This window comes from Gasterosteus aculeatus, chromosome 13 (assembly GCF_964276395.1).
Source record: "Gasterosteus aculeatus chromosome 13, fGasAcu3.hap1.1, whole genome shotgun sequence".
In the NCBI taxonomy this organism is placed as follows: Eukaryota; Metazoa; Chordata; class Actinopteri; order Perciformes; family Gasterosteidae; genus Gasterosteus; species Gasterosteus aculeatus.
In genome coordinates this window covers 14,132,499-14,151,790 of record NC_135701.1, presented here as the reverse complement: position 1 = coordinate 14,151,790, position 19,292 = coordinate 14,132,499, and the positions used below count along the sequence as shown (strand labels likewise).

General features: G+C 42.0%; 2 protein-coding genes across 11 annotated transcripts; both read left to right on the top strand.

The window, feature by feature from the left end:
- The first annotated feature begins 4,265 nt into the window (after positions 1-4,265).
- ube2d4 (ubiquitin conjugating enzyme E2 D4) lies at positions 4,266-9,676 on the top strand. The gene is made up of 7 exons (XM_040195040.2): positions 4,266-4,593; positions 6,025-6,088; positions 6,253-6,284; positions 6,380-6,457; positions 6,558-6,663; positions 7,447-7,540; positions 7,642-9,676. The coding sequence occupies exons 1-7, from the start codon at positions 4,570-4,572 to the stop codon at positions 7,685-7,687; spliced, it is 444 nt and encodes a 147-aa protein (XP_040050974.1). The 5' UTR covers positions 4,266-4,569; the 3' UTR covers positions 7,688-9,676.
- A 975-nt stretch (positions 9,677-10,651) lies between these two features.
- dbnlb (drebrin-like b) lies at positions 10,652-18,515 on the top strand. Of its 10 annotated transcripts, none has more exons than XM_040195034.2 (15): positions 10,652-10,933; positions 12,532-12,587; positions 12,822-12,934; positions 13,027-13,101; positions 13,224-13,373; positions 13,645-13,722; positions 14,085-14,236; positions 14,352-14,403; positions 14,658-14,723; positions 15,009-15,141; positions 15,378-15,494; positions 15,803-15,877; positions 16,081-16,139; positions 16,984-17,071; positions 17,335-18,515. In XM_040195034.2, exons 1-15 carry the CDS (start codon positions 10,851-10,853, stop codon positions 17,469-17,471), a joined length of 1,434 nt encoding a protein of 477 aa, XP_040050968.2. In that variant the 5' UTR covers positions 10,652-10,850; the 3' UTR covers positions 17,472-18,515. The 10 variants fall into 10 exon arrangements, with proteins under 10 accessions (XP_040050968.2, XP_077942963.1, XP_040050970.2 ...); XM_078086837.1 differs by having other exon boundaries at positions 17,237-18,515; XM_040195036.2 differs by lacking the exon at positions 14,658-14,723.
- The last annotated feature ends 777 nt before the right edge of the window (positions 18,516-19,292 follow it).

The following is a 19,292-nucleotide window of genomic DNA, read 5'->3' as shown; positions in this document are numbered from 1 at the left end:
CTTGGCTGTTTTTTTGTTGCTTTAATGATATGCCTTACCCTCTGTTTACAGCTTAGATTGAATGTCTCATTTTTGTATGGGAAAGCTCGTGGACTATGTCCAACATAGAAGATATCTACAGAACGTATGCAAAGAACGGAGCCCCACTCGTAAAAAAACTACTGGCCATGTGGTTAAATAAGAAGTATTCAGTCAAAGCCTCATTTCATTTCCTAAAACTCTTGATAATGACTGAAATTCCAAAAGAAAGACGGAAGGGACAAGAGAAGGAAAAAGTAGGCCATTTTTATACATCATTTGAAAAGGGGTGCATGTGTGGAGGAGGGGTCAGTTCTTTATCACGCCTCACTGACCAACCTCCACTTTTCGGCCTTTAGGAGCATCCTGTGACCCCGCGACCTCCTGGACAATAGAGGCCAGGACGTTTCCCAGTGAGCGACGATGAAGCCAACAACAGGAACATGTGGGGTGCTCCTGGGAAACAAACTGTTTATTGTGCAGCAGGATGGACAGCCCCCAGTGTCCCGGGCCCTTACGTTCACACAGTCACAGACACTAACCACACACCTTCACGTGATAAAATCTCCAGCGACAGGTGACTGCTTCAATGCCTCTGAATCCTGCAGCAAAGGTTATAGAGACGCCCGTTTGAGTGTGTGCATGGCTGTGACAAAAGTACAAAGATAACAAGAATATTTCCCTTTGACCAAGGTCACAAAATATTACCACATGCTGTGACTACCTAATATTTCTTCTATTATGTTGTTGTATGAGTCTACTCTCTTTGTCCCAGGACAGATTTTCAACTGTTGCTTTCCCTTCATTTCTGCACAGACTCAAGCTGCAGATGTTACATTTATATTTAGTCACTTTCCATTTGATAACAGTACCAAGACATTTGTTGGTGCTGCCACTGCCTGTCTGTTTCAGAGGAAATCCCCCCTTTGTTTCTCAAGGAAGCTCAACAAACTGGGAAAACCTGAATTTTGCATCAGAACTCAAACAGCTGGAACACATTTAATCACGGAGAGTCACCCCTAAACGTATTAGTCAACACTCCAGACTAGTTATTACCTTGGCTCTCATTGCAAGAGCAGCACAGTAAAACAGTTTCCAGAGCTGTCAATCACTCTGCCGAAGCTGTTCTGCAACACAGAGACACAGAGGACTCTGGGGATTTATCTTTAAGTGCTTAACCCCAAAGGATTACTGGTTCTTTATGCCTATATGTGTGGTTTGTGTCTGCGCTCCACATGATGCTCATCTGATAAGGGTGGATCAGAGGTGACGGGCACAAGGGACTGGATCAGATCTCATTCTTTCAGCTCCCTCCAGAGAGAAATTAAACCCTGATAACCACAGAAGGATTTGAAGGGAAAAAAACACAAATCATTTTGGAGTTAATGAATCCATAATTATTGCATGCTGTTGTAATAACTAAAATGTTTAGTTTTGTGATATTATTTTAATCCAAATGTGGAAAGTAAAGTCTGTTGGGACAACAACTTTCAGTTTGGAATATTATATATTCATACATATTGTAATATACAGCATATAAACAGTACTTTTACCTAATATCTTCCATTACTTTTTTTCTGTTTAACTTTATTACATTCCAACGGTAAACTGTTCACATTCAGCTGACAACATTTCCTTTAACCAAGATCAGATATTGCATGGGAAACCACCACATCTGAGGCATTGGTTTAGTTTAATGAACTATGACGCTTTTTGAATGGGACCGTTCTTTAAAAGTGGTTTTTGAATGTTAAAAAAGAGTCCAAAGACACTTATTCAACAAACAAGTCATAACTCTGCCTGTTTGTCTCTGAAAACACTAATGAAGTATTATTGTTGAGCTTTAGACATCCCGCAACCAGCTACGCAATTAAACCAATAAATCCTGCAGTGTACTCCACAGCCACAGTTAAAGCTTATTATGCTATTTAATAAGCACACCCTTGACGCTATAAATGTTTGTATGATTGCATCATTTAATACTTGTAGGCCAAAAAAACATGCACTGTGTACCAGCTTGTTTTAATAATCCCAAATCCAAGAAGAAGACAAGGGGAAGCTCGACGCTTTTCCTATAAAAGGCTTTCTGTTGTTGATTTAAGTTTGTAAAGTGATGCCCACAAAAGTAAAATAAATATTTGAGGAATAACTCTAAGGTTTTCTAGGTCACAGACCATCTTAACACAGACAAGCAAAATCAAATCACAGCAAAGGAAATGAGCCATGAAACGCTGATTGCTCTGTACATAATAACCCTTTTTTTCAGTTGCTTAGCTCAAGAATTATTTGATTGTGCAGAGTGCTGACTTCACTGAAAACATGAGCACTGCTTGCACATATTGCCTGAGTGTATAATCAAATCAAGACCATTGATACAAGGAGTGAACAAATATCTCTCAGTATGTGGGAACAATGGATCTTTGTTCCATAAGAGTGTCCTCAGAAAGCTAATACACTGACCGAAGGTAGAACACCTCTGGGGACTGAGAACCCAGCTTGTGCTCACCGATAATTGGCCTTGCTTTTATTGGATAATTTAGACATTTGCGAGATCCATTTAAGTTCAATTTGAAAATGACAGTGACCATGTGCTTTGCCGTGGTCAATGGCAGCCATGGGAAACACGCCATTCAGAGGAATATGCTTAACGCAAGGATGCAGCTTCAGCATAATTGTAACAATAAGTGGAATGCCGTCTGTTACACAATGGAACTTCTACTAATGATGATTCATGTGACCAAAGAGACAGATCACTGGAGTCTATTCAGTTCATGGTTTCAAATAACAGCACTACAGGCCATATTCCTCATGAGACAGGTCAGCTAAGTTCCCACTCCCACCCATATCATCCCTGTTCTGACACACTCAGGCCTCGGCTCATACATCAATCTGGAACTTGGGGCACAAGCTTTGTAACTAAAAACTCAACTTCTGCTTACAGCTGGGAAATTCCCCACACAGGTCAGCGATATGTTCCTTTATTGAAACCACAACATCTCTCGCTTATTGCTTTGAACATTTACACGGTAGCGCGGCTGCGTAAGCAAAGGGCTCACTATCTGTCCACTACAAACCGTATAGGTCTAAGTACACAGTAGCAAAACTCACCAATGTGATTTGAGATTTCAGAGGAAGCTACAGTAGAATGACAGTGGGAGGCTTTGTGAACCGGGGCTTCACGCCAACAACTTGTGGGCTTGACTGTGTCTGAAAACCTCATGCTGATAAATGGCCTCTCCAAGAGGACAAACTCAGAACACAAGGCCCCTGCTGCACAAGAACCAAACTGCTACCTCTGCTGCCGGCTGAATCTGATTACAGGCAGGCCCTGAGGACAGGCAGGTCATTGAGAGCACAGAGATGAGCAAACAATAAGATATTATCTGAAGGAATCTTCAGCTTTGCAAAGGAAAATGGTCCCTCTCAGTGTCACATTGACGATAGGATCCTCAACCTGACACTGAATCAGCCATTTAAGAAGAATGAACACTGCGACCCATTCATTCATACTCACTAAAATAATGAGAGCTCTTTTTTCACTCTTGTTTAAGACATATAAAGAGAAGCTCATGAGGCTTTGCAAGACAAGGCTTTGCAGAAACCAGAGCGTGCAGCTGACTAAGATGAATATGCCTTTACAATGATTGGGTATTGAATGAACAATTCTATAGTCTTTTACTTTACTCTTATGTTCGGGCATATAATACATGTGTTTGCCGTTATTGTACTTTGCAGCTCCATTGTCATGCACTTTTGCGCTGGAGCAAATTCATTTCAAAAGAAAGATTGAATGAAGTAATTTATTCCGAGCATTTAGCAACTGATCTGATTAATGACACATGTTTTATGGTCAGACCTCTACATAGTCCATTCTTGCCACATCTTTCCTGTGTGTGTTTTTGTTCTTTTCAAACAGTGACATCTTGTGGACGTCCGGCCTCATTGTGCTGTAAATGTTTGGGACACGTGTTGTTGCCCTATTGTTACAACACTGCATTCTTAGCTCCCCTGATGGGGGATGGTGATTGTTGATGTTTTCAAAAAATGTCTAGAAATTGACTACAACTTCTGATTTGAGGCAGAATATGAAATAGAATGACAAACAGATGGGAGAAAAGTTTTTTTTGGTCTAAATTGCCATTGTGATTATTTGACAAGTGTTGGAAGTGACAAGTATGTAACCAAAACCGTTTTAAATCAATAAAAATGTTTCTTATACAGTCGTATAAGTCGTAGTCTCGTCGTCTTTTACAGAAGGGAAGTCTCGCGATATTACCACAACCTGTTTGACAGGCACCAAGGGGAGGTTAGAAGAGAGACAGCAAAATAGCCCGGTTCTTCTGTTGCAAGCGAACGAAAGACCAACATTTAACACACAATTTCTCGTTTGGATTGAACTGAAAAAAACATACAAAATCCTGCTGTGTATCAGACGCGATTTCCCGATAATACTTTAAGTGAGGTCTGGAAGTACGCGGCCACAGAAGCCGAATTGTATGTGTGAGGGGCTAAGCGTTAGCTGGCAGGCTACATAGCATAGCCATTGCTTCAATGGCGTTGAAAAGAATTCAGAAGGTGAGTGTGTTATTTTTTTTTTTCATGTGCTATCCTCACCCTCGGTTATCCTCAGAACATCTATTCTCTATTAAGATCACACTGGTATACGGCCCTGTATTTACCATTTCTGTAGAATTGCTTGTTTAGTGCTCGTTTTTAAAACAATTCTCAGACAAAGACGAGCTAACCGCTGGTGGCCATGTTGGTGCATTGCTACCGTGTTGTCAGCTATCGAAAACAACTCAAACAGCGTCATTCTTTCAACAGCTAACTAGGTTACGTTTCGTTTCGTGTTTAACGTTAGGTGAGTATTTACCGAGGGAAAAATGACATTCTGCTCGTTATCCATACTTAAGTAAAATGGCTAAAATGCTAAACCAGTCATTCCGTAGTTGAGCGCTGCGGCTAACGTCAGGTCTCTGGTTTGATTGACGTTTCAACGTTACACGATTTGCTTTTAATTCTCGTCTTGATCCTCGTGGTTGTTTACTAGCAGTATGGCTGCCGGGGTTCTTAGTTGCCAGTATGACAGATGCCCGCTTGTTGCCAAAATTGGACCCTAGTGTCAGCGTGTTGCCATATATGGGATTGTAAATGGGCCACTGGATCAGGCCACGGTGTGTATTTATATAAGCGAATAGACGGGCTTACTACAAGTTAAATAACGCGCTTTCTTTTCAATGCAACCATCTGTTATTTTGCTGTCAGTGCGTTGGATGGGGTTTAAATTCTACGGCGTTTTCGCCCCAGCCTTCACTTTATTTTTTTGTTTTAACCTTTTTAAAGTTGACATCTATGCTCCAAATTGCATTGATGACTAGTTTAATAATGAGGCCATCTGTCCAAAAATGACTATTTACATGTCAACAACCTTGGGGCGAGAGTTTGGTCGATAACCAGTTTGTGAGGTTCGTTGTAGGCGCTTAATTTGATTTTATGCAAAGGATATATTTTTAATCTCTACAGAGTGTGTACGGTATCTTCTGTGGAATGTTTTACCTCTGAAACTTACTCAAAATGCGCACATTGTGTTATTAGGTCATTTTGAAGGTATTGTCCTTATGGTTAGCTTAGATTTGCTAAAGCATCTTGTCATAATTTTGCCAATCGAGGCAACCACAACATCTAGATACAACTCATTCTGTTTGGTAGCTCTCTTTATCAGTACGCTGTTATTAGGATATGTTATGGTGAATTAAATTAGTTTACATCAGCAACCTCTGTATGTGGTGTCTATTTTAGTTTTAGAATCAATATTATATTATATCCTTAGGAGGAATTTAAATAACTTCCAAATAAAGTAATCTATGATCCAACATCTAGCATCAGTATATTTTATTATGTACACAATTTTTTTTTTTTTGTTGCTGAGAGCTCAGTTGTTTCAATGCTTCAACAACTGAATAATGCATACAAGGCTCATTCGTTATGTGATTGTCTTGCCCACAGGAGCTGTCTGACCTGCAGAAGGACCCGCCTGCTCAATGCTCCGCTGGACCAGTTGGAGAGGATTGTAAGTACTGAGGAAATTGCTGCATCAGTTTATCCAAAGTAATAACTTATTTATATTTATGCATCAGCTGTTTGAGACTACAACAGAAATGTATTGTGTGTGTATGTGTGTGTGTGTAAGAATGTTTCATCCATATGTAAATCCTTTATACATTTTTTCCCCAGTGTTTCATTGGCAGGCAACAATAATGGGTCCGGTAAGTGCAATTGACTTTATAAACACTGGTTCAAATATTGCACATGAAATTACCTTTTCGACTAACTTGACTCATTTTTTTATCTTTTTCAATAGAGCGACAGCCCTTACCAGAGCGGAGTGTTTTTCCTCACCATTCACTTCCCGACAGATTACCCCTTCAAACCACCCAAAGTGAGTGGACCTTTCTCATCACACATCACACATTTCAGCTCACTTCTCCTTCATTTACTTCACTGGATCACCACAACATTCTTTTTACACTTTGTCACAGGTTGCATTCACAACAAAAATTTACCACCCAAATATCAACAGCAATGGGAGTATTTGTCTGGATATACTGAGATCACAATGGTCACCTGCACTTACAGTATCAAAAGGTAAGTGATAATGCAGTACTCATTAGTTTGACATTTATATTTGTAGTAGTTTATAGGATTGAATGTTGACTAGCACTAGCCAGCAAACATACACACCACCAGAGCCCTGAGTCTTGAATCCGCTGAATGCAGCGCATTGCTGTGGCCTCGCAGCAGCGCAAAACCACAGTAAAAGTGCTGAAACGTCTAAGAGTGTTTGCTGGGGATACTGCAAGGCGTGTGCTACCGTTCCACGGCAACGCAGTCTGTCGGATCGACGGCAGTGAGCCGGACAGTTGAGCATGCTCAAATGCATAAACAAGCATTCTAAAACCTGCCAACAAGGCAACGAGAGACTCCGATGCCAACACAGAGCCGGGAGAGCAACTTCATTTTCTGCTTAGGTAGACATTAAGCCACGCTATTTTTACATTGTGAGTAGTTGTTTGCTGCTATATTAGTAATCTGAGTCATGGGTATTGCACCTTTTTAATGTTAGTTGGTTTTGATTACTGCACTTCCCATTCATAGCGGACTTGGTGTTGAAGAGAAGTTGACACCCAAGTCTCTTCACCTAATTTAACTTTCTCCAGGCTCATGTCGGTTTTCAACTGTGAGATGCTCGTGTCAAGTGTATAAGCGTGAATATTGATATTCCTTTTTATCGATGCTGCTTGGCCCTATTGAGATGAACAAATCGCACACGGCTGTGCTGGTATTTGAGCAGCCGATACTCCCGCTGTCATTGTCACGTCGGGTTTCTGTTCATGTAATCTAATTACTTTTTCAATCATTCTTCCACAGTATTATTGTCTATCTGCTCTCTTCTTTGTGATCCAAACCCGGACGACCCACTGGTACCAGAGATCGCCCACACATACAAGGCCGACAGGGAAAGGTGTGTGCAATACATCAATGAGTATAAACACATCTATCAGCCTTGCTTACTGTCACGCTGACTTTCGTATTCTTATTCCAAACTCTGCATGTGTTTTACAGGTACAACAAATCGGCAAGAGAATGGACGCATAAGTATGCAATGTGAAAATGCCAGGGAGATGAAAATACAATGAAAACAAAATAAACACGTTTGATTTGTAACTTGAGGTGAGGAGGAGGAGGAGGAGGAAGGGGGGGTTGAGGAGGAGGAGGAGGAGGAAGTGATACAATGAGGTACAGTGCCACCTGGCTTTCCATGTGCTGAGCTGCTACCATGTGCTGTCCTTCATGACTTGTGTGAATCTGCTGAGCAGGACCTGATGGGCTCCTTAAAGCACTCCCATATGGAATACCGGAAACTCTTCACAGTCCATACCGCCACTCTCAGACTTTAAACTGTTACTTCTGCTATTGTGATTTTCACTATTGTTGTTGCTATCCACACTCAACATTTCACCGTCAACGAGTCATGTTGTTGTTGTTGTTCTACTCTGAAGCAAATGTTTTGGTTTATTTTTGAGATTGTCTCTCCCTTCGTTTTCAGAGGTACTGTCTGTGTCCCACTGGATGTCTTTTTATTGCTGTATTTCCATGTATTTAGTGGCCTTTCTGTTATGATTTTTGGTATGTGCAATTGAGGCAGAATGTTCCCTGTTCAACTCAAAATGGTGCAGTACCATTACCAGCAGCTGATCTGTTGGCACACACTGTCTCTACCCCGCAACAATGTGAACAATGCAAAGAAGGATTGGTCTCTTATCACCCACACTGCATTTTAAATTGCAATAGTATTTAGTGGTTTTGAGGACACTGTTGTAGGACGAATGTCAACTCCCATTTTTCTCACACATGCTGTCATTGCCTTTATTTCCTGTGTAACACCGATGGCTGGTACCCATAGTGCACTCAATACTACTGTTTGACTTATTACTTGTGCAACTTTGATCATAGCTACTCTTTGGCGTATAGCTGAGCGGTGTGCCACCTCCTCAGTGCAGTTACTCAGGTATCTAACCAAATCATCAGCCTTTACACGCAGTGACCCATTGTGAGAAAAATGACCAGATGCCGTAACATCATTAAAATGTACTTATCTACCTTAACTGGTTTGTTCATATACAAGAAAAAGCTCACACTGAAGAGACAAAATTAATAAAATTAAAAAATTAAAACAGATCAGCTTCATGCATCTAGACCATCACAGTCTGTGTTGCATAATAATATCCCATCCAAAAAGTTGTCATTTTGTCTCAAAGAGGGCTTTTTCACTATCCCTGAGTTCTCATAAGCATCATCATTTAGTTTTTAGCCACAGCGTTGGGAGCAGCTTTTAAACGACGCTACCAGACATGCTACGGTTTTAAATGAAATGGCCTTTGGTTACAGCCGGTGCCCGTTATATTTAAAACGGAGACTTAAACAGGCATGGCAACTTTCAGAACCTACTCATATGAAGTCATGCGCATCTTGTTGCTCGACGTACAAGAAATACAGTTTTTCATGACAACTTAATCAAGTGATGTGAAGAGTCAGCATTTCTTTCTGTTCGTATGCGGGTCTGCAAAGATTTGTTTTGATGAACAATCCACACTAACCGTGCAACCGTTTGTCTCAGTGAAACATTGGTGACCTTTTGTATTGTATCTTTGAAAGCTTTAGTGATAGATTATTTCATCTTCATTTATGTCACCAGAATTGAACAGGATTGTGATGTGTCATAATGTAATATTGGTTTTAATATAATTCATCGTGGCTGTTGGGTAAAATAGTTAGGAAATGCTCTTCTTTTTTTCTTCTTTTCTTTTGTTTTTTTAATCATGGCTCATAATGTGCTCATGCTGCCAATATAAAGGGAATTGTTTGATATTGTAAAGGGGAAGAAATTAATCCTTTGAGGCATTTTTGAGCGAATTCATCCAGATAGGCCCTTAGTAAAGCATGGACATTTTAAAGGCTTCGATTTTAGAATCAACACCGTGGTTCATGCGCCAATTATAGATTTTTACCATTGTCAACCGCTGTAGAGAAAATTGTCAAAACAAGTCATCTTGATGAACAGTGTACACTAAAGAATTTTGAAAATATACCCTCAAAATGCAGTGAAAGTTTTTTTTCTCGACCCGACCACAAAAAAAAAAAATGTAATAGTAATAGTTCAAGCTTTGTGTGCATTGTTTGTCCGGCTATTTATTTGAGAGCTTAGTACCTCCTTGTGTACCAATGAATGCAGCCTCGATTCATCATGTGAGTGGTGCGACATTGAATTCCTTTGTCCAGTGTGCTCAGTAGAGTTTATATAGGCAGCTTGGCATGCTTTGCACTCTGGTGAACCTTCTCACAGCCGTTTGCCAGATATCAGGGATTTCGTTACAATTCATCTGCCTAACACATCGGACTAAAATTTTAGCCTTAACCCTCATTTTGTGTGTGCGTGTGTGTGTGTGTGTGTGTGTATATATATAGAGAGAGACAGAGAGAGAGAACATTGTCATAATCTGTAAATTTGCTATCAGGGCTGTATCCCCTATACGGGTGATTCATTTCGTCTAAAGACATGGTAATCTGCTTGTACAGTAACAACATTTTGGTTGAAAATGTCAGCCTGGCTTTCTCTTGACAGCTGGACCAGCCTTCATGCATCTCAAAATTTGGAATATGTCTGCTTGAAATGCCACCACGAACGTCCACTTGTCATCACACAGCCTACACGAGATAATTATTGACCTTGTCATGACATAAATAAAGCTCATATTGGTTTACCGTTGCCTGCAGTCATTTTAGCGTGTCTTTATCATGTAGCAATAACTACCCACAACTAGTTGAGCATTGAGTGCGTTAAATGAGTGGATGACCACAAAAAATGCGATCCATAAGCAGAAAAGGTGCATGCAAATATTTCATTTTCAACTCTACGAATGTCTTCCTTATGCTACGCCGCCGCACTCTTAGGGTGCGTTTGATTCTGTGAGCTCCCGAGCGGGGTCTGTGCGGTGCAGAGTGCATCATCGCGCAGACCTCTGAGATATATCCTTCTTACGTGGGAATTGTGTGCATAAAAATAATTATCCTGACATTGCTTTGCACAGACATGTGGCAGAGTAGACTTTTTTTTTAAAATGGCAAACCTAGCTCCGTGCGTGCGGAGTGTCCCCTAACTAGTCGAACGTCACTGCCGGACCGCACAGCTGAAAGGCAGCATCATCGCCACTCCTCCCAATAGGAAGGGCGCATCCCCGATAGCTAGCTGGCTAGCTCGACCCCGCACTACGATGGCAGTCAACCTCAGCAAGAACGGCCCGGCGCTCACATCTGCATTTAAAGAAGTGGTAGATGAAAAATCCAACACCAACTGGTAAGGCGCGGCCCTTTCAGAGCAGCGTCAGCGCTTTATATTGTAGGAGGCGTTCTGTTAGCTTCAGCGCTGGCTAGCATTCAGCCTTCCGCCAAGTAACGTTCAATTACCGGTAATCTAACGACGCGTACGCGTATCCTGGGACTAAATGTTACTTTGTCATTAATGTGTCCACAACGTAGCTTCGTGGTTCTTTGTGTGCCTTTTTCACATGTATTGCCGCTCTGACGTAACGTTTTTGAAAGATGAGCTAACCGAATAGCTAGCGTTAACTTAGTAACAGTTAGTCCGCGAGCTACTCGGACAAACCGGCGCAATTCACATACGTCGTCCCTTATATTCTATCATAAGTGTACACCATTGTTTAATAATACATTTCATGAATTATTTGATGCTACCTGACTCAGTTCCTGGTAGAGTATCAGAAGTTTAAAAAAAAAAAAAAAAGGCCAATATGTGAAAGTAAATCCAGGGACTTCCTCTTCGCTCCACCACACGTTACAGAAGTGCGTGTATTGCTTGGAGGTTCAAATGAAACTTGTTGATGACAGCTGCAGTGTTTAAGGATGACCTGCGTTAATTAAACTCAAGGGGCAATTGCCACGGGAATATATTGGGCCCAAAGGCCTAAAATACTTGCAAGCATAATTATTTGCAATTCAATTAGAGCAGCAACTAAAAATGTATATTCATCCACTCCTCTGCTGGTTATTTTCAGTATTACTGGAATAGTTGTTTTTAGCATGAAATATACATATTTATCATATAAATGCCAATCATGATTTCCCAAAGCCTGTGTCTGGAAAATATATTTGCTTTTGTGTGAACAAAATTGAACATTCAGGTTACGCCCTACAGGTTTAGGATATTTGTGCTCGGTAGAATTCCTGAAATGATCATTTTAAATTGTTGCAGATTAACTTTTATAGCGATGCACCAGTTGTTTTGGCTCTGTTGACTCATAGTTTTATCCCTCTAATAGTCCACACTGAATCCCGTTGCCGTGCAACGCTGGTTTCAAGGGAACGCTGGGTTGTCTGAGCTCAGGCCGCTGCACAGGACCAGCAAACTGGTATCGTGGCCGTAGCGTTGGCACCACGACGGCAAACTGAGCGGCCTTTCAAAGGTCTGAGTGTAGGGTGAGGATGGAGGAGCCGGAGGCTTGGCTGGCTCTCAGGTATGCAGGTTGATTGGCAGCAGGAGAGCGATTGAGTGCCACAGACCGAGACACACACACCTACGCACGCACTCAGAGATGGAACAAAGGAGACGACACAAGACACGCGGTGGGGAAAGCAGGAGACCTCGTGGGAATAATGGCCAGGCAAAGCCAAATCACGAAGACTTGATTACTGACTGTTGTATTGCTGAAACATACAGGGGGGGACTTTTAATTGTTTTTAAAATGGCAGCAAGATTTCATTTGCACTATCGTACCTCCGTGACACGTTTTCTGTTTCAATTGTGCTAACGTGTGATGGTTGGATAAACTTCTATTGTTCTGTTTGTTATCAAATGGTGCACATTGACCCCTGGAACCGCCGCTTGTTTAGCTGGTATTTTAATATCCTTAATCATGTGTTGTTTCATTTTCACAGGGCATTGTTCACCTACGAGGGAAACAGTAATGATATCCGTCTGGTAGAAAAGGGAGGTGAGTAACCGAGTAGATGTCGGTATCAGGGTTCTATCTGCCAAATACAATATTATCAAGTGTGTGCAGGAATCTCGTTGTCGACCTTTCAGAAGGGCTTACAGTACTGAAATGTCTGCACAAAAGGAGTGCTTTCCTCTGCTATCTACCCCATAATTTGTCGGAAGAAAAAATGTCCACAGTTGCTCAACCAACCACGGTAGCCGTTTAACTTTTCCACAATGTCCGTGTCAGATGGAGGACTGGAGGAGTTGGTTGAAGAGTTGAACAGTGGAAAAGTGATGTATGCTTTCTGCCGGGTCCAGGATCCAAATTCTGGCCTCCCTAAATATGTCCTCATCAACTGGGTTTGTGCTGCACTTAACAATTGTACATTGTTTATCTTTTTTTGTTTTTTTTAAAGTGTCTTGTAACTTACGAGTCCCCCTTTGTGTTTCAGACTGGAGAAGGAGTAAAGGACGCAAGGAAAGGATTATGTGCAAATCACGTCAGTTCCATGGCCAATTTTCTGAGGGTAACGTCTTCACAATTCTTTGTCTGACTTTTTTGAAAAAGTATTTTATTTTTTATCATCTATTGGTGAGAATTGAAGAAGAGAAAGAATTGAAGTGACCTTTTATTAAATGGTGTTTTCAGGGAGCCCACGTCACAATAAACGCCCGAGCAGAGGAGGATGTGGAGCCCGAGGTGATCATGCAAAAGGTGGCCAAAGCCTCCGGAGCCAACTACAACTTTCACAAAGAAGCTTCCAACCGCTTCCAGGACAGCGGCCCCCAGGGGCCCGTGGTACGCAGCGCATGCACTTCCTGCCTCTTGCCCTCCTGTTCACTTACGTTTCCTGCCAGAAAGCAAATCAGAGGCATCCATCCTAACTGTTGACTCTTATTTTCAATACATGGAAACATATGAAATGTTTCAACAAACTCTTTTTAAAGGAGAACGTGCTAAATGCTGACTTTTAGGTCAAAGGTGCATCAAACAGTTTTGTCTCCCACTGTATTTTGGTTGTCTTTTTACAATGTAAAAGGGTGTCAAATTGCTGTTTCCTTTTACGTAGGGCTCTGTGTACCAGAAGACCAACGCCATGTCCGAAATCAAAAAGACCAACAAAGACAACTTCTGGGCTCAAACGGAGGTAGGCTCCTGAACTAAGCTGCTGCAGTAATCTCCGAGATGCTGTTGATAATACATAAAGTAGCTCTTTAGAAATGGCTCCTTTTTTTTAAAATATATTTTTAATCAATCATTTAATCATGTTGCTTGCAGTTTTCAAACATTTGAAACTTTTTTTAAAGACTATAAAAATATAAGGCATGCAGTTTTTTTTATCCATCACGTCAGCAAAGGAACTCTCCTAACTTGCTCCGTATCTGTTACAAAGTCCAGAAAGCTGTGCTCATTGCGGTGTTGTTTTAATGGATAAACTATTGCAAAATCAAGATATATCATATTTGCAAGGTACCAAACCCATTGCTGGCTTTACTGTCTGAATTTTAGAAAGAAGAGGAAAAACGTCGCGTGACAGAGCAACTCAAGGCGGACGAAGAGCGCCAGCACCTGGAAAAGGAGAGAAAAGACAGGGAGGCCAAGGAGACGGTGCAGAGGGACAAAAGAGACAAGGAGAGGGCCACTCAAATAGACCAACAAAAGTAGGTAGACACTGAAGGAAATGCCCACTGGTCGACACCGGTATGAAGTTTCACTTTGTGTACAAGAGTTGAAGTAAAATACAAATTTAGTCTTTTTTGTATTTTTATTTTAAAGGAAGTACGAGCAGCAGCAGGGCGCCGCGACCAAACACCAGGAGAAACGTGCGGTGAGTGTCTCCCAAGATTTCCCTTGAATAACTGCAATTCAACCGTGAAGTAACCTGACCGACAAGTAATTGGATGCTGAAAAGAGGGGGAATGTGGATCGGTGTGACTTCGGCGTCTCTCATTGTGTTACCCATTCACACCCTTAAACTTTAACTGTATTGATAGTTCACTAACTGTGGGTAGTGCACACCTCCTGTTAAGGCAGTAAGGTAGCTAATGTCAGCCGTGCCAACATTGATATCGACATTATCAGGAGGAGGAGACCCAGGCGGCCCAGAGGAAAGCAGTCAAGAGAGGTGAATCTGTGGAAAAGGCCAATGTGAGTTCCCCTCCCTGACGCCCTGCTCCCTTCTGGCCAAACTACTTTTCTTTTTAAATGTTAAGTGTTGTTGTCTTTCTAATCAAATGGGAACCATTTGGAACTCAATATAACACCTCTTTGCTGCATGAGCTCTTCTTTCTCCAGGATCATCTACGGCATAACATCCGTCTTTTCGGTCGTTTTTCTCTCTGCACTTCTCACAGAATTAACGACCAGCAGCTTCTAATGCTTATTGCATGTATTGTTTGTTTCTGCTTTTTTTTTCTTTTTCTTTTCTTCTAGGAGGCGGCTTCTCTCATCTCTCAGCGGGCTATGAACCCCAGAGAGATGTTCAAGCAGAGAGAGCGGGGAATAACTCCCAGCGACTCGGACATTCCCCCCGCTGCCCCTGCTGCCCCTGCCAGCCCCCAGCCAGGTATTCGGCGTGCACACGCTTCGACCTCGCCATTCAAATCTGTTTGCGTTAAATCTCGCAGCCCTTCCTGAATTGCTATCTGGAGGAGGTTGCCGCGCATACAGTCCTTTTCAGAGATTTTACTTTCCAGTAGAGAAAGCTGTTTAACGCTGTATCTCCTCCATTGTGTCGGCTCTTCTGCTCAAGCAGTCTTTTTTCTTTTTTTTCCTTCTTTTTGCTTGATTATGGGGTTCCAGGCCGTCTGCAAAGCCCTTTTCTGTCTAAGCCAGCATATGAAAGCGAGCGAGCCAGTTCGCCTCAACGCCAATCTTCTCCCGTCCCAGCAGGCGCCGCCTCTCCTGTCCGCGCCATAGGTGTGAGATCTCACTCGCACGCACATACAAAAATGCATGCTTTTGTTTTGTTTGCCATACTTACGTTAAATCTCCATACCTCTGCGTTTGTTTTTGATAATCTTAAATCCACATGAGAAATTGCATCGTGAGTTGTGCTTTTCAGTGTACTTGTTGTTTTTCCTGAGGAACCTTCAGATTATTATTTGGTTGCTCAAGTGAAGCACTCGTCTGTCTGAGGGGGCGGATGGTTGTTTCCAGCCAGTGTGGACTTGTGAATGTGTTCGCCTGTGTCCATGCATGTCTGTGCTTGTGTTTTGGGGGATAAGAGCCTGATGTGGATGATGGACAGTCTTGGGCTGAGTATGATGAGCAGGAGGAGACCCCCCAGGAGCCGTTTGAAGGTGGGGCCACTTTCTCACACACCGGCCTCAGTGTTGGGCATGAGCTCTCCAACCCACCCATTTGCTTCTCATGTTATTTTGTCATTCGTTCAAAGCACGTATTATTCCCTTCAGCCAAACTGTGGTGTCAGGATCAGCTGCTGCCACCTACTGGTTGTTGGTCGGGCCAGAAACGTCATACTGATCGTAATCTGTCTTTTCAGAGAAGACACCAGTTGTCCCCTCTTACGTCCAAGAGACGGCTCGTGAAGAACCCGCTGAGGTGATCGTTTGCTTCTCTTTTATCCGCGCATGCTGTGACTTTTTTTTTTTTTTGGTCATATAATTCATGGCTGATTAAATAACCTCTGCGTCTATGACTAAAACATCAGACTGTGTTGTTATGGTTGCGAAGCCAAAGATCAGTTGCGCAGCTCACGCAACAGGATACAGATAAAGTTAGCGGTTGCAACCTGCTACAAATGGAGACATTTATTGATCATTTATACAGAAGAGTGATTAGGCAGAGAACACTCCCGGAAAAGAGAAGAGGAAAAACAAGTCCTAAAAGATGGTGTTAGACAATGTTGCTCAAAACGTAGAAGGAAGGCAGCAGAAATGCAGAAGAATAACACTGGCTCCGTGGCGCCATTACAGACACTGACTGACCTGATAGATTACGCCTGCAAGTGTGAAACCTCATTTCATTGCTGTATGCAACAAAAACTCAGCAAGTGGAGCCACACAGCTGCCCCCAAAAAAAAATGTTCCGCTCAACAAGCCGCTGTCAGTCATCCTATCGAAGCTGGACAGTTTTTTTGTTTTCGTTGTCAGTCACTAAATGACAAAATAAAAATGTATAAACGGCCATATACCGAAGTGAAACTAGCGCTAGCAGAGCTAAATACGGTAGCTGCGGGTGTCAGCCACAGCCCATTGCAACTGCATCCATAGCAACCACTTGTGGCACGCAGCCCAGCACGGCCTGTTTGATTTGATCTAGATGTATTATTTTTGAATAACTACTACTTGATGAATCTTCTATAAGAAATAGCTCACTGTCTTTGATTTGTTGTGATCGTCATAAACTATTGCGTAACTACAACACCATACTTATTCACTCCCAGGTGGAGGAGACTAACCTTTATGAGGTGACTCCTGACGAGGCCCCAGACAAAGGCACCTGTGCCAGAGCCTTGTACGACTACCAGGCTGGTGAGTTCTGTTTTTAATCACAATGCTGTCAAACAGATTTTATTAATCAGTCAAGTAACTAATGAAGCAACTTTAACGGCTTAATAAGTTGTTGATAAACAATCTCAAAAGCATGTGGATCAACTTTTGAGATCAACAAATATTATTATATACTTTCAACCTTAGTTCCCAGAATGAAAATGTGCACGTCTGATGCTGTGAACCGGCCGATACAATCGCAATCGGTGCATCTCTACTGCAGCTGCTCTGCTCTTCTCCCCCAGCCGACGACACGGAGATCTCATTCGATCCAGACAATATCATCACCGGGATCGAGATGATAGACGAAGGCTGGTGGCGGGGCTACAGCCCGGACGGCCATTTTGGAATGTTCCCAGCCAATTACGTGGAGCTAATCTAGTGCAGCCCCACTGACCCCCCCCCCCCCCCCCCCCCAACCCCCCGCTTGCAGCTTATCACAGTGGCAGTCCCAGAGGACATCTGCAGTAAAACAACGCACAGTCAGTCCTTGCACACAATTGAGCCAATCGCGCTGAAACGGAGTCAGCGATCCTCCACATCATGGACCAATGAACGGAGGACAATCACGGGGCAGAAGCGGTTTCAAAATGTCCTTTTCAAGAAAGCAATTGCATTACATTTTTGATGTAGTGAGCAACTGGTGGCATAGTTTAGGGAATTGAGAATACCCATAGTCAGATCAATGCTCCCACTTCCTCCCCCTCCCACCCAAAATACATCTCCTTTCCTTTAAATGTGATGCAGTACAAAATCAGCCTTTTGAATCAGTAGTAACGGCTCGTCTAGTTCACATTCCTTACAAAGTGGCTTCAGTTCTATTTCAGGTATAATTTGTTGTTCCTTGTAGCAAATGTTCCTGTTTCATTGAGAGAGAGAGAGAGGAAAAAAAAAATCATATTATAGAAATAATCTGAAGATGGCGGTACAAGATACAGTATATTCCTTTGCCTTTCCTCAACCAGCAGACTGAACTTTCCTTTTTGGTGTGATTGCTGCTGTGTGGATTCCAAACCTTGTTCTAGTTCTGCTCTCACTGTGGTTGGCGTGAATATTTAAGACAAACCAGTTTGCTGTGCTCTGGGTGGATTTCTATGGGATGCAAACAACGGTTCAGTTCCCTTAACTGTGACTTTTTATCGTTTTCATTTGTCATTTGAACCAGATTATGTCAACATATTTCATTTCATTTTTTGTGGGACAAGCTTATAAAAACGTTGTTTTGCTTTGTGTGCGAATCTCGCTGGTCGGAGGTTGAATTACAGATCCCTAATATGTAGTTGGTCCAGTTGCCATAATGACGGAAAGTGAATGCGGTGAAATTTTAATCTAAAATTGTCTTCACTGTTTTTATAATGGAACAAAATTCTTGCTCTTTTGTGCTTTTGAGGTCAGTCTATGAAATAAACATGAGAAGAAAAAGGCATCATGCATCCATTGCCTTGTTTTTCCAGAGTCTATTGAAATGCACAGATGTGCTTCATGATTAACTAATGTTGCATCTTTTCAGATTGGACATATCGCAGTGTACGTCTTAGAAACACGTGATCACATATACAACATTTAGGGATTTTCAGAGTTCTAACAGGAACTCAGACGTATAAACAGACAGTATGTTCTCTACTGTTTCCTGGAATGAGATGACAGCTGGGGAATTCACCCCTATTACATGGGTTTCATTTTCACCTGAAAAATCACATCGTATCTCTCCCACATCCTTCATTAGAATCTGAGGCAGAAGAACTAAATGTAAATATTTTTTCCTTAATTCACTCTGCATCCATCAGTAATCGGTGAGTTTGAGTTTTCAGAGTGTTAAATATCTGCTAACCATTTCTAATCCTTTTGTCCAAATATTACTTAAGAAGGAACAAGCTGAAATTCACCTTGTTTTGATTGTTTCACTAAAGTTGTCCTTTTAATCGAATGTCATGCATTTGGACACAGTCGGAAAAATACTTCCCTCAGTTTCAAATTCAGTCGGCCTCAACTAGTTGCTGAATGAATCAACCTTCCCCCTCTAGAAACCCGATGCCTGAACGATAAAATATGAACCTTTAATCTCTAACGATTACTTGAGCTTGTGCTTTGCCTCTTTAAACAAATATATTCTAAAACCTCACTCGTCTGGTGGCCGTTTCTCACCGCGGCTGGAATTATACGCACCACTTAAACATTTGTATTGTTCTCGGGATGGTGACTC